At 30.6% G+C, this 14,936-nt stretch overlaps 1 protein-coding gene across 5 annotated transcripts in view; it reads left to right on the forward strand.

The window, feature by feature from the left end:
- tn (tripartite motif containing protein thin) overlaps nt 1-14,936 on the forward strand; it is a 285,381-nt gene that overhangs the window by 241,067 nt on the left and 29,378 nt on the right. For all 5 annotated transcript variants that reach the window (XM_075380953.1, XM_075380951.1, XM_075380954.1 and 2 more), the window contains 2 exons: nt 7,326-7,466; nt 12,617-12,757. In XM_075380953.1, the coding sequence (XP_075237068.1) occupies nt 7,326-7,466; nt 12,617-12,757 (282 nt within the window). The remainder of the gene's footprint in view (nt 1-7,325; nt 7,467-12,616; nt 12,758-14,936) is intronic.

Genomic DNA, 14,936 nt, shown 5'->3' on the forward strand with positions numbered 1-14,936 from the left:
TGAAAACCTGAAAATTTGGATCTAGAGAGTGATTTTTTAGTCCTGTTACCCAATTTTAAATGTAATTTAAGAAAGGGAAATTTAGGTGGAATAAAAAAATGTATTTTTTACTTACAAAAGAGATTTAATAAAAAGCTATTACTTACATAATTGTTAAAGAATATGCTCAAAATGCCCGCCCCTTGCGGTTATACACGCACGGACTCTTTTCAGCGTATTAGCAGAAACCTTTTTAAGAGTTGCATTAGAAATATTCGTTTGTAATATTGACTTTAAGTTCATCAATAGTGTGAGGATTGTTTTTGAAGGCCTCGGACTTAATATAGCCCCACAAAAAGTAAACAGGAGATGTGAGGTCTGGGGACCTTGGAGGTCATAAGCCCTTGCTTATTATTCGATCATCAAAGAACTCTTGCGAAAAACCATGGTTTCTCGAGACGTGTGGCATGTAGCGCCGCCGTCTTGTTGAAACCAGCAATACCGTTCTTGAGGTTCCAGGAGGGACCCAAATTTGCGCACAATGTTCCTGTATACTTCACCATTTACTGTCTGTTCGAAGAACACGGGTCCGACTATACGATGACGAGATATCGCACACCACACACCATTTTTTTCAGGATGCAAAGATTTGTCTTGTAAAGCGTTAGGATTTTCAACCGCCCAAATTCGACAGTTTTTTTGACTGTTCACATAACCGTCGAGATGGATCCAAGCTTCATCACCAAAGAACACTGTGTTTAAAAATTCGATTCCGTTATCGTTTACTAGAGACCTAAACCGACGGAAATATTACAATCGCTTGTTTAAATCTGGAGGCTGAAGGTCTTGGAGTAATCATATACTAATTTTTTAGCAGCTTCTGAACATTCGAATACTACAAACTGACTTGCGTGGAAAATTTTCGTACACTTTTCCGTGGAGAATTGAGCAATCTTGTTTTCACATTCTCTAATACGTCATCTGTCAAGCGAGTTGGTCGACCACTACGTTTTCTGTCACAAACAATACCTGTCTCTCGAAATCGGTTTGCTAACCTAGAAATTGACAATTTTTCTGGCAGAGGAACACCAACAAATTTAATTTTAAATGATTCTTTTACATTCGCGTACGATTTCGTAGCAAAATATTGTTCAAGAATAAAAATTTGAGGCTAATATTCTCCAAATTACTACATCAGTATCATTGAAATTTAGATATGCATGTTAAAATTTTGATGAAAATTGTTTTAGTCGACCAATCACAGGATCAGCTGATCTCGATCAGACAACTATCGAGATGGATCCAAGCTTCATCACTAAAGAACACTGTGTTTAAAAATTCGATTCCGTTATCGTTTACGAGAGATCTAAACCGACGGCAATATTGCAATCGTTTGTTTAAATCTGGAGGCTGAAGCTCTTGGACTAATCGTACGCGATACGGATACAATTCCAATTTTTTAGTCGCTATATGAACACTCGAATATGACAAACCGACTTGCATGGAAAGTTTTCGTAAACTTTTCCGTGGAGAATTGAGCAATCTTGTTTTCACATTCTCTAAAACGTCATCTGTTAAGCGAGTTGGTCGACCACTACGTTTTCTGTCACAAACAATACCTGTCTCTCGAAATCGGTTTGCTAGCCTAGAAATTGACAATTTTTCTGGCGGAGGAACACCAACAAATTTAATTTGAAATGATTCTTTTACACTCGCGTACGATTTCGTAGCAAAGTATTGTTCAAGAATGAAAACTCGTTGTTCTATGGTAAAAGGCATTCTGTTCGTAAATTCGACACGAATTCCGTTCGTAAACGGCACAAAAGTTTGCACAGCTCAAGGAGAATCAACTCACACTGCCGTATCTATACCGGTTGAGTAGCGCTACCAACTTCGTGTCAAAAAACAAAATTTCCCTTTCTTAGAAAACAATTACCAGACATTAACAATTGGTTGTATTTATTTAGTGGCGCTTATAATTACATAGTTCTGCTTTTGGACGGATTTGGTATTTGCGTTTCGATTCTTTAGACCGGTTAGAATTTGTTGACCGGAGCTGATAGTGGGAGACTAGACGTTATGAGCTTCGTACTTCCGGCGTAATTCCACTTCGACCGTCCTCTCAAGTCCTTTCGTTGGTAGCATCTTCCGGTCTAGCAGGAATACGCCTTTCGAAGGACCTAGTGTTTGGAGGAAGCAATGCGCTCGCTTTTCCGGAGAGAGTCGTATGTGCTGACTGGAACATAATTGTAAGTAGTTGGAAAGGATGAATGATGGATGGGTGTTTGGTGATGTGAAGTTAGATGACTTATGATGATCGTGTTGGCAGGCCAATTTTCATTCTTCTTTCATAATTTCTTGTTTTCTTCTCTAACCTGCCTTTCCGTAAACCGGCTGTAAATAATTTACAAACCGTAAACCTTGAATTGTTCTTTGCCCCTGAAAAAAAGCATCACAAGGGAAAGTGAAAGTGGAAGCCTTTTCTTTCTTTCATTGTGCTGCTGGGCTTTTTTCCTTCATTCATCGACGTCTGATCTTCTTAGACTTCTTAAGGTGGGAAAGAATGTGAGGTTCGTACAATTTTTTATATCAAAACTTCGCTTTCGCGAGTGTTGAGATAATATAAAAAAATTACTTGTGCGTAAATACTGAAATACTAAAGCAAATACTTACGGATTTGGAACCTATTAGGGAATAGGATTACCTAATACTGGAAATTCGCTAATATTTCCAGTGTATAACCCCGAAACAAAAATGATATCTGCATATTCTTCACTTGAAAAATGAAATTTTTAAAAAGTGATACTCAAACATTGTAATTTCCTTCACTTATGAAAGCATTCAAAACTATTGAAATGCAATATACAATGGGCACTGATTTTCCAGATTTCCAATTATCCGGCATGCTTACATACATACTGAGCAATTAAAAAATTAATATACTACCTTTTTTATAAAATACTATTCAAATAAAGCATTGTTCAATTTTTGTCTTCAGTCATTTGACTGGTTTGATGCAGCTCTCCAAGATTCCCTATCTAGTGCTAGTCGTTTCATTTCAGTATACCCTCTACATCCTACATCCCTAACAATTTGTTTTACATATTCCAAACGTGGCCTGCCTACACAATTTTTCCCTTCTACCTGTCCTTCCAAAATTAAAGCGACTATTCCAGGATGCCTTAGTATGTGGCCTATAAGTCTGTCTCTTCTTTTAACTATATTTTTCCAAATGCTTCTTTCTTCATCTATTTGCCGCAATACCTCTTCATTTGTCACTTTATCCACCCATCTGATTTTTAACATTCTCCTATAGCACCACATTTCAAAAGCTTCTAACCTTTTCTTCTCAGATACTCCGATTGTCCAAGTTTCACTTCCATATAAAGCGACGCTCCAAACATACACTTTCAAAAATCTTTTCCTGATATTTAAATTAATTTTTGATGTAAACAACTTATATTTCTTACTGAAGGCTCGTTTAGCTTGTGCTATTCGGCATTTTATATCGCTCCTGCTTCGTCCATCTTTAGTAATTCTACTTCCCAAATAACAAAATTCTTTTACCTCCATAATCTTTTCTCCTCCTATTTTCACATTCAGTGGTCCATCTTTGTTATTTCTACTACAGTTCATTACTTTTGTTTTGTTCTTGTTTATTTTCATGCGATAGTTCTTGCGTAGGACTTCATCTATGCCGTTCATTGTTTCTTCTAAATCCTTTTTACTCTCGGTTAGAATTACTATATCATCAGCAAATTGTAGCATCTTTATCTTTTCACCTTGTACTGTTACTCCGAATCTAAATTGTTCTTTAACATCATTAACTGCTAGTTCCATGTAAAGATTAAAAAGTAACGGAGATAGAGAACATCCTTGTCGGACTCCCTTTCTTATTATGGCTTCTTTCTTATGTTCTTCAATTGCTACTGTTGCTGTTTGGTTCCTGTACATGTTAGCAATTGTTCTTCTATCTCTGTATTTGAACCCTAATTTTTTTAAAATGCTGAACATTTTATTCCAGTCTACGTTATCGAATGCCTTTTCTAGGTCTATAAACGCCAAGTATGTCGGTTTGTTTTTCTTTAATCTTCCTTCTACTATTAATCTGAGGCCTAAAATTGCTTCCCTTGTCCCTATACTTTTCCTGAAACCAAATTGGTCTTCTCCTAACACTTCCTCCACTCTCCTCTCAATTCTTCTGTATAGAATTCTAGTTAAGATTTTTGATGCATGACTAGTTAAACTAATTGTTCTGTATTCTTCACATTTATCTGCCCCTGCTTTATTTGGTATCATTACTATAACACTTTTTTTGAAGTCTGACGGAAATTCCCCTTTTTCATAAATATTACACACCAGTTTGTATAATCTATCAATCGCCTCCTCCCCTGCACTGCGCAGTAATTCTACAGGTATTCCGTCTATTCCAGGAGACTTTCTGCCATTTAAATCTTTTAATGCTCTCTTAAATTCAGATCTCAGTATTGTTTCTCCCATTTCATCCTCCTCAACTTCCTCTTCTTCCTCTATAAAACCATTTTCTAATTCATTTCCTCCGTATAACTCTTCAATATATTCCACCCATCTATCGACTTTACCTTTCGTATTATATATAGGTGTACCATCTTTGTTTACATTGTTCAATAGGAAATATATTTCTATCGTTCTTTGTTTTTATTTTTTGATTTTTCTAATTGACATTTTTGCAATTCGTATATCACAAAAAACATACGTAAATTTAAGCTTTTGTTAAACTAATTATAAAATTAACAGCTTAAAAGATTGATGTAAACACATTAATTGGTCATGCATGAAGTATGACTTGCATCTAGGACATGAAAAAAGCTTAATTATCTATTGCTGTGGAATGACAGAAAGAATGTGATTCTACACAGATATTTTTGGTCTAAAACTATTGTGTTCTTGCAGCATATAAACGAAAATCAATATTTAAACCGTAAAAATTACAGATTTTCTTTTAAGAAGTAGCGTTTTTAAAGGTATTTTTTGTTTAACTCACTAAGTTTTATTCAATTGAACGTACCATAATTTTTTTCCTTTTGATTTTTGTAATTTTTAATATAATATATGCTACATGTAAAAATAAAGAAAAAAGTACGTATGGTCAAAAACACAGGTCCGGAAACGCTTTCTTAACGAGCTACAGCTGGCCAAAGCGACCTTCAGTGAAATGAAGACACAGAAATTCTTGTGATGCAAAAATGTAAGCTAATTTGATGGCTTCATATGAAATTCAATCTGACAAATTGAAAAAAATGAATTATTTACATACAGTTTCCAGGTCTTAATTGTTATTCAACATAACAATAATTGAGACCTTCATACTGACATGACGTTATAACGTTAACTTTATTTTACCTTTTGACAATCAATTTTTATATTTATATTTTTATAAAATTCAATTTAGTATAATTAATGATATGTGAAGTAAATAATTACAAAGAATAACCCATCATTGTTCCTAAGGATGGATTAACAATCCAAAGCGCTCGAACATTACCATTAAAGATTGTTGGTAAATGGAAATTATTATATAAATAATTTATATATTAATTCCAACGGGCCATGCTTAATAAAATCAATGAAAAAAATGAGTCCGAGAACTGTAATATCTGTAGTTTTTTTAGAAAACCGGTGAAAAATTAAAAAAAAACGGGAGTTGAAAAACGCACTTTTTTACGTTTGACATGTAATAACTTTATTAAATTGCCAGTAAACAGGTAAAACTCTTTAATAAAACTTGTAGGAAATTTAACTCTATACAAAATTATGAATAAAGTAAAAATAGACAGCGTTTTGTTTTTTTTTAATTCTTTCTAGAAGTTTTTTTAATTATTTAAATGACATTTTTTATGAAACAGATTAGTAAATTTTAATTTCTTTCAGATAATTTTTTAAAATTGTGATTCTTTTATTGGCAAATTTTCTTCTCATTGAATTTTTTTTACGTATTTTCTGAATTTTTTTTTTTAATTATTATTTTACTATTATTATATCGTATGTATTTGTACCGAGTACTTTTTAATTTGACAGTACTTATTTGTATTAAGTCTGAACCCATTAAACTTTAGAATGATATGTCCAGTTCATATGATAAAGCTTTTTTAATATTCTAGTCATCCGGATTTCGCTTTTCCATGGTCAATCCGCCTAATCGACGTTCCACTGTACACAAATTCCAAATGATGAGCTGTTAATATTACCAACTTACAAAATAAAAAACAACTCAATTTATTTTTTCAAATCTATTTCGGTATAATGTCGAGATTCAATTAACATCTTATTTATTTTTTCTGTTTATTTATTTTTAATAATTTATTTTCTTTCTAGATGTTTTCCAATATAGAAATGATTCTTGTTTGGGTTTAAAATTTCACTACAATATTTTTCTGCCGCGTTTTGATCTGTTTTGTTTGTAGTATAAGTAATTTGTTTAATCTCTCATATTCAGAAGACGTAACTTACATAGATTTTCTCTGATTTAAATTCTCCACAAATTTTGTTGTTAACTGGCAACTTAAGGAATTTATTGTAAAACTAAAACAAACTTGTAACGAAGTTATTGTATTCTAAAACATTGATTTTGTACAATATAAAATGAGAAGAAGTAAAGTTTGGGACTGTTTTATTCAACTTTTCAGGTTAGAAACTATGTAAAATTTCAGTATGCCTTCATTTCACCCGTTTAGAATGAACGGGGCGAAATTTTCGCTAGTTGTAACTCCAAACGAAACGTTATTAGACTCATGTTTACATGAAATTTTTTATTTATCTTTACATGATCTGAATTTTTTAATATTTTGTCATGAGACATTGTGTATTTTCTGAAACGTATATTTTTATAATCCATAAACATATACTTTAATTAATGTACATATTTTCCTGATCATTTGTATATTCAACCCCAACAAATAGTTTTATAAATTACATCCTAGCAGTAACATATAATCATTTTGTAAAAATTAATTGGAAAAATTGTTTTACTTAATATTTTTAACATATAGGCAATACATGCAAAATGTAATTTATTTATTTTTGTATTATTTTTTCATCAAACTTGTTACAGTCTAATTTCTTTAACCGAGTTTATGAAATATATCATAATAAACCAAAAATCAGGTTTAGTTCTCAGCGTTTTATCATTTTTACATCAATTATTTCCTTAACTACATAGGTTTTTTTCTATTATAATTTGATTTAACACATCATACAATAAATTTTCAAAGGTTATCAGTAGAACGAAAGACAATTGATTATATTTTAACAAATAATTTATCTTTGTTATAGTTAATTTGAATTTTCATTTACAACTTTTTTTTTAGGTTTTTGATTCTAATGGTATATTTGTCAAAGAATTTGGAACATATGGTAATGGTGAAGGTGAATTTGATTGTCTTGCCGGTGTAGCTGTCAATCGTATTGGGCAATTTATTATTGCGGATAGATATAACCATCGAATTCAGGTCAGCTGTTTATCTTTACTTTAATTAATAATATTACTATTAAGTGATTAGTATTGTTAGTTATTAGTTAGATTCAAATATTACATTAGGTTTGGTAATATAATATTTTATGACAACAGCAGGATATATTTTTAAATATGAGTGTCAAACTAGGCTGTTCTATATCTCCTATTTTTTTTAATAAATAAAGTATATTGACAATGTCATTTGAGAGTGGAAGGATAAACTATTAATACTAGGTTTGACAATAATGTGAAAAGTGCCCTAATTATTGATTAGCAGACTAGAGGTTATTGTTTAAAACAGAGAAGATAAACTACAATGGGGGAGGGGGGTCCTGTTTGGGTTAGCACTATTTCAGTTATAGAGTTTTATAATTTTGTAATATCCTTAGACAAGAGAGAGAGAGAGTCGATTTTGATGAGTCATTTCCACTGAGATGCAAGTTTGTCTTAAATAATAAACCCATAAAACAGCAGGTGAATTGATTAAAGTTTTTGGAATGAACAGTATCTCCTTTTGAGAATGTATATTAAGAACAAAATTAAGAGATTTAATACAGTGTGTGGCACCATCAGCAAAACTTTGCATAAGGCGAGACAAGAAACTTTGCTGAAATTCAATAAAAACTATGGTATTCCAGCAAGTTTATCTGCTGTAGACACATGGATCCATACATCTGGGAAAAGAAGCAGACTTCATTTTCTAAATTGATAAAAATTTTTGTGAACTGTTGAAGGAGTAATGCAAAGAGATCAGATTTGGAATGTTCATCAAATATTCGGTTGTATATCTTAGATGATTATTATCTAAGTTAGCAAGCTCACTTGAACAGAATAAATGACAACCACATGCCTAAGGTATTTCTACAACTACAACACAAAGGTTTTTGTAATGTGGAAAGACCAAAAAACAATGGTTAGACCAGTTTCATTGAATTTCAGTGTTTTAGTACCACTATTATATCATATAGTTTAATACATTTTTTTATTATATATAAAATATTAATATATATATATATATATACACTATGAGCTTACATTCCATTTTTTAATTAGGAAAAAAATAAATTCAACACTAGTTGTAAGGATTAAATCATTAAAAAGAAGAAGAAGATATAGATGGTATGTTAATTATACTTTCAGTATGTAAATGTATAATACTGCAATAATTGTCAGATTTCAATAAAAAAATATATTAATGGCAACTCAATACAAGTTAAAATAATAAATTGTATCTGTTTAAAACCTGATAGTTATGTAACACTAAAAATGTCTCTGGCAGTACAATTTTGGAAATGAACAGTAGGAAGTTGAATTATCAGCAGTGAAATTTTTGCATTCAATGAACTTTTTTCTGTTTATCATTATAGTTAAGAATGGTAGATGCAATTAACTGTATATTAAAAACATTTAAACATAATTCATCAAGCAAAAATATTTCATAAAATACTAGGTACAGATAGTACAAAACCTAACGCTTTAACAGTTTACTATTTCACATATTAAAAATAACAACTTTGGTAATTAATAGACAAATGAAATTAGAACTAGACATTTTATTTAATAATAAGTAATTTGGGCTTAGAAAGAACATTAGTATAAAGAAGGCAATCTTAATCCAAGATTAATACAATATGTGAGCTGAAAGTTTGGCCCTCACCAATTGCTGTGTGTAGTGTACTAGTCATTTTATCGTACTAGTCTATTGTATTTGCATTTTTATATGCAAATTTTATTAGTAATCAGATAATGTCATCTGGTTTGTTAGTACAACAAACCCTGTTCAGTCATGTCACATAAGCCAGCTGACAGTTTGGTTGACAAAGAGAGACCCTCTCACTTATTGTATTGAAAGATGGTTAAAGAAAAACAAAAAAAAATAATTTTTAAGTTTTGAAAAGACTTTAATAAGTACAGAGCTTTAAAATTATAGTTGTTAAAACATTTACCTAAGTTAGCTTACACTCTAAATCAATCTTGTTTAGTGAATGCTCTAAGGAAGTGTTGTAATGGCATTGGCTGTCACTGATATTTTAATTAGATTCTGTAGAATTATTGTTATTCATAATGTGTTTAAAGAGTACATGTAATTTAAATTAAATTTATTCTCTTAGAATGTTTTGATTCAAATTATTGAAGTTCATCTCTAGTTTATCCTTTGCTGTTTTTATGTGCAGGATTTTCATATTATTAGTAATGTCTGTACTCGTACAGTTTGTTTCAAAGAGATTAAATCAAATTTTGAATCAAAAATTGATTCACTGGTGAAGTCAAGTCTTTTTATATTTTCTTTATATCATTTTGAAAATCTGTGCCCGTTTCCCTTAAGTAGATTTGAGCAGTCAAGTTTTAATATCTTAAGAATTTTTTTTTACTATTTGATTAATAATTGTTTTTTTATATATTAGTGGACTGTATACAATTTTTAGGCTATTTTTTTTTTTTTAAATTTGTCAGTTTTTTTATTGTGGTTGTTAAAGCAAGTATTATGAATTTGTTCTTACCAATTCTGTGGTTTTTTTTAAATTTTTTGTTTCTGTAATGTTTATACAAGATTGTTTTTATTAGTGTTCTGTTTCACACAATGGCTTGAGCTAATAATTTTATTATGTGTAGTTCATTTTTCAGTTTTGTGAAACTGAAATGTTGTATATTTTTTGTAGAATGGTTCTGTTGAGTAGTTTGTAAAATGGTGTAAAACTTTAAGTTTTATGCACTGATTAGAAGGAGTTGTTAAATTCATTAAGAAAATAATAATTGTTATTTTTTAGTAACTTACCTACATATTGATATTTAAAATTAGATGTAATAAGTTTTTAAATGAACAGTTTTATGTTAGAATTTATGCAATAGTCTATGATACTTTTTCAGAATATGAATCCACTTTTTTCTAATTTTTTTTCTTCCAAATCAGTGGCTATTTGGAGGTATTTGCAAAGAAATTATAAATATAATTTAACCAAACTTAACCTACTCTTAATTAATGATCAAGATTAGTAAACAAAGCAACCATAGGGTAGGTTAAGTTTGGTAAGATTATATTTATAATTTCTATGCAAACACCCACTGATTTCTGATTTGGAAGAATAATTTTTAAATATAATATATGACATAAAAACACCATTGTGGGGGGAAAATAGAAAAGACCTGGAGTTATATTTCAGTGTGTCAGTTGTGGTTGGTTTTTATTCATATTTTGTGACTGAGATCTAAAAGTTTACGGTTTTATCTTTTTTTGTGTTCACTCAAATGTTGAAGATTATGTTTCTGTGAGTTTTATTCGTGTAAATGAGTTGTTTATATTGTCTGTATAAAAGAATTATTTCATCTGTATTTCAGAAGAAATAGATCTATATAACTAAAGTATCTATCCATTGGTAGTGAAGTTTTTTTTTATTCTATTGTAAAGGTAAATTCATCGAATAAATTTTAAATAGGTGAATGCATAAGTATTATTTTGTATGTAGAGTTTGATGCTGAAAATGAAGTAAAGTAATTTTGGTTTATGATTATTTATGTTAACAGTATTTGTTATTTCAGTAATATATTATTGACATACTTTTTAAGTTTGTACGGAATGGAACACAAGAATGGCGGGAGTTTCAATATTTCTCCCTACAGATCGCAGAGCCGGACAATGTCCCTTGCTGCTGTATCTTTTTATTATCGGGTGGATTTCATCGGTTATTTAGTGGCGGTTATAAATTTTAAGTTTTATTTATGGACGGATTTGGTCATTTGCGTTCCTATCCGTATGGACTATCGTGAAATTTATTTACTGGTCCTGACCGTGAGAGACTAAGCTTTTGAGCCTAGTAATCCCGGCGTGATTCCCCTTCAGTCCATCCGCTGAAGTACTTTCGGTACCAGCACCTATGGGCTAGCAGGAGTGCGCCTACCGGAGCTCTAGTTATTTTGAGGGAGAAATGCGCCCCGTTCTCCGGAGGGAGTCGCATATGCTAACTAAATGAAATTGTGGTCTCTTCGTGGGACGGTGTGGGGTGATGTCTAGCTTTTTATAGTTTTAACAAAATTTTAACCAGAATTTTTGTGTGGTTTCCATTTATAGGTTACGCAGTGTAGAGGCTCCTAAGCCTGGTTTGTCATTTTTTGACTCTCGTACCACCTCTTCACAGTGGTTCGTTTAATACGGCATGAGGCCATTTTTTTATACCCTGTGGAGTACGGTCCTCTTGGTAGATGTCCAGGAGATGGCCGTGTTCGGACACGGCCGCTCTCACGACCGATTTTTCACCGTTGACCTTGATTCTCCACGTATCGAGCCACGGCTCTAATTGATCCAGTTGCCGTTGGAGATTCTTGATCACGTAATCAACACTTCCGGATTCATAATAATATGCCGTGTCGTCTGCGTATAGAGCTGTTTTGACTCCTTCTGACAGCAGCATATCATTGACATAGGCTGTGTAGAAGAACAGCAATTAAGTTAGTATGAACTGTGACTTTCAGAGAATATTTGTATAAATTTTTTTGTGTCAAAGGATGTAAGTATAACATTGCAAGGGTTGGTGTTGTTTATTATAATGTCGCCATAATGATAAATGATTTTGATAAGATGTAATGTAAATTTTGAGTACTTCATCATTCTTGTTATCTATGACTCAAATTTTTAATACTTTCCTTATGTATTTTGGGGAGTATTTGAAAGGTAAAAACAGAAAGTCTAGTTTGTTTTTATAATATTCAACGATCATGTGATATTTTTATTTTTCAATGAGTTGTTTTATTTTCTGTTTCAATATTTGTTTGAAAGATCTTCTTTTAATTCTATGAATAGTTTCACGTTATTAAAAAAGTAAGTATAAGAGTATTAATAACGTAGTATTGATAAGCCAAAATAAAACTTGTAATTTTCTGATTTGAGACAAAATGTAAGCAACACATATTGAAAAAGAACTGTCTTCAAAAAATCATAAAAAAAAGATATATTGTTAAAGAAAAAATATACTGGAAGACGAAGATTTGTAATGCGGATAGTTTCAAAGAGAAATATGTATTAAAGTGAAAACAAACACTCAAAAGAGAAATTTGTGGAAAATATATGATTACTCTTGTCTTTATATAACATCAAACTATGTCTTTCTAAATTATTTTTCATTAATATTCTTAATATAATTTTCTTTTTAGGTGTTTGATCCAGCTGGCAGATTTTTAAGAACATTTGGTAGCCAAGGTACAGCTGATGGAAGATTTAATTATCCATGGGGTATTACAACAGATGCTCTTGGTTTTATTTATGTATGTGACAAGGAAAATCATCGTGTCCAGGTATTATTTTATATATGTTCATAAATGATTATATAATGTAACCAACATTATCCATAATTGAAATATATGGGCAAAATATTTTTTTAATATCATCAGTTTTGTACAACTGAATTCTTTAAAATGTAATGGTTCTATAAAACTCTATAGTGTATTCAGTTAGCTTATAGAGTGAAGAATAAATAAACGTTACCTTTGTGAGAGTTCATCATGATTCTGCTGAGTCGTGTCCTCTGCCAATTCAGTATAGGCCATATCTATATACAACATTATAATTATTACTCATATATAATCATCATATAATTAATTTGTCATATAGTCTATGTAATCAAAAGTTTTTATAAAGTTATGTCTTCTCACTTCTATTAAAACCCTTGATCTTTTCATATGATCACTCTTTTGTTCTTGTGTTCAGTATTTGTGTTTCTGTTGTTTATTTACTCTAATGTTATTTAAAGTTAATATAATGCAATTTTTTTAAGTTTACTGGAACTTGATCATTATATATTCCTAGATTTGTATCTATACAACATAAGTTATACCATTATTCTGACACCATGTCTGATACTGATTCAACTGATAATAGAGCACAATTACTGATATCCCCTCTGAAAAAAAGGCTGTTGAAAATGCCCTTAGTCTTGCAGAAAAAGACATTGTAAATGTTTACAAAAGCGAATTACAGAGTAATACATTGGTGATGATTTCAGATGTCAGTAATAAACTGCTAACGTAAGTGGAATTTGTATGACTTCAGTGTACAATGTGATTCACAAGTATGAATCTACTAATGAATTACAGTTTTATAAAAAAAACAACCCCACAGATCAACTGAAGAAAAAGTTGACAATTTCTATAAAAACGCAATTCATTAAAAAAGTACACAAATTTTATTTATTGAGGGGTTTAGTGATGTATTACCTCCTGTAGAAGATAATTCAGTTATTGTCTTAGACAATGCCCCTTATTCATGTAAAAAGGAAAGATTTTCAGCCGTGTCTTGGAAAAAGAATGATATCAAAATGTGGCTTAGTTCAAAAGGAGTGATTTTTAAAGAGGATGAACTTAAGTTCCAATTATTACACAGGGTTTCGCATATTAAAATTAATTTTAATGTGTATAAAATTGATGAATTAACAAGATCCAGTGGCAAAACCGTGCTTCAATTACCTACCTATCATTTTGTACTCAACCCAATTGAGTTAATTTGGGGACAAATCAAAGTTACATTGCGTCAGAAAATACTACTTTTAAAATATCTGATGTTAAAAATTTATGCTTAAAAGCATCGATAAAACAGGCCAGCAGGAATGGAAAAAATGTATAAAACAGATACTATTGAATCAAATTATTGGGAACCGAATAATTTAATAGAAAACAAAATTGAGCCTCCCATTGTATCTCTTAACACTTAGAGTACGGATTTAGAATACGGATTTCTCGCCATCAGATGATGAAAACTGAATTGAATTTATCACCATAGAAATATAATATAAGATATTAGTGAAATTTGACTGTTTATGGACAATTGACAGTTTCATAACTTTTAAAAAACTCAAATAAAATATCTTATTTTTTAAAATTTAAAATATAATAGCGTGTGGATACTAAATATTAACGTCACATAGTTTCTTTAAATGCATCAGGATTTACAAAGATGCTTGTGAATCAACCACCTGAACACTCAAACATGCAGTTTGTTTTCTTGAACTCTGTAAGCTAACTGAATAAGATATAGTAATCTTTGAAAGTAAAATACAGGAGACTAAAGTAGTGAACTTATATTAAAATGTCAAATGCTGAAATATAATGTTTTGTTCCATCACATCACCAAACTTTAAGCTATATTAGATGCAGTTTCCATGTATCTTATTGACATTTTTATTTTATTGTAAGACAATTTTTTTTTTTTAATAAATTAAAGTATGTTTTAAAAGAAAAAAGAATTGATTTAAAGAAAAAATTTGATTTTTTTCACAAGAATACATATAAAATTACATTTGTACAGTTTACACAACTATGCAGTTTGGATAGAATTGGAACTACCAATTCAGCACAGTTTAGTAATTATATGTAAATAGGAAAACAACACATACGAGGTGTGTCTATTAAATAACGAGAATAATGTAAAATATTTTATTTTAACTTTATACATATTTAGTTATTATCTCCTTCAATTTAT

Source organism: Lycorma delicatula, chromosome 13, assembly GCF_047948215.1.
Source record: "Lycorma delicatula isolate Av1 chromosome 13, ASM4794821v1, whole genome shotgun sequence".
Classification (NCBI taxonomy): domain Eukaryota; kingdom Metazoa; phylum Arthropoda; class Insecta; order Hemiptera; family Fulgoridae; genus Lycorma; species Lycorma delicatula.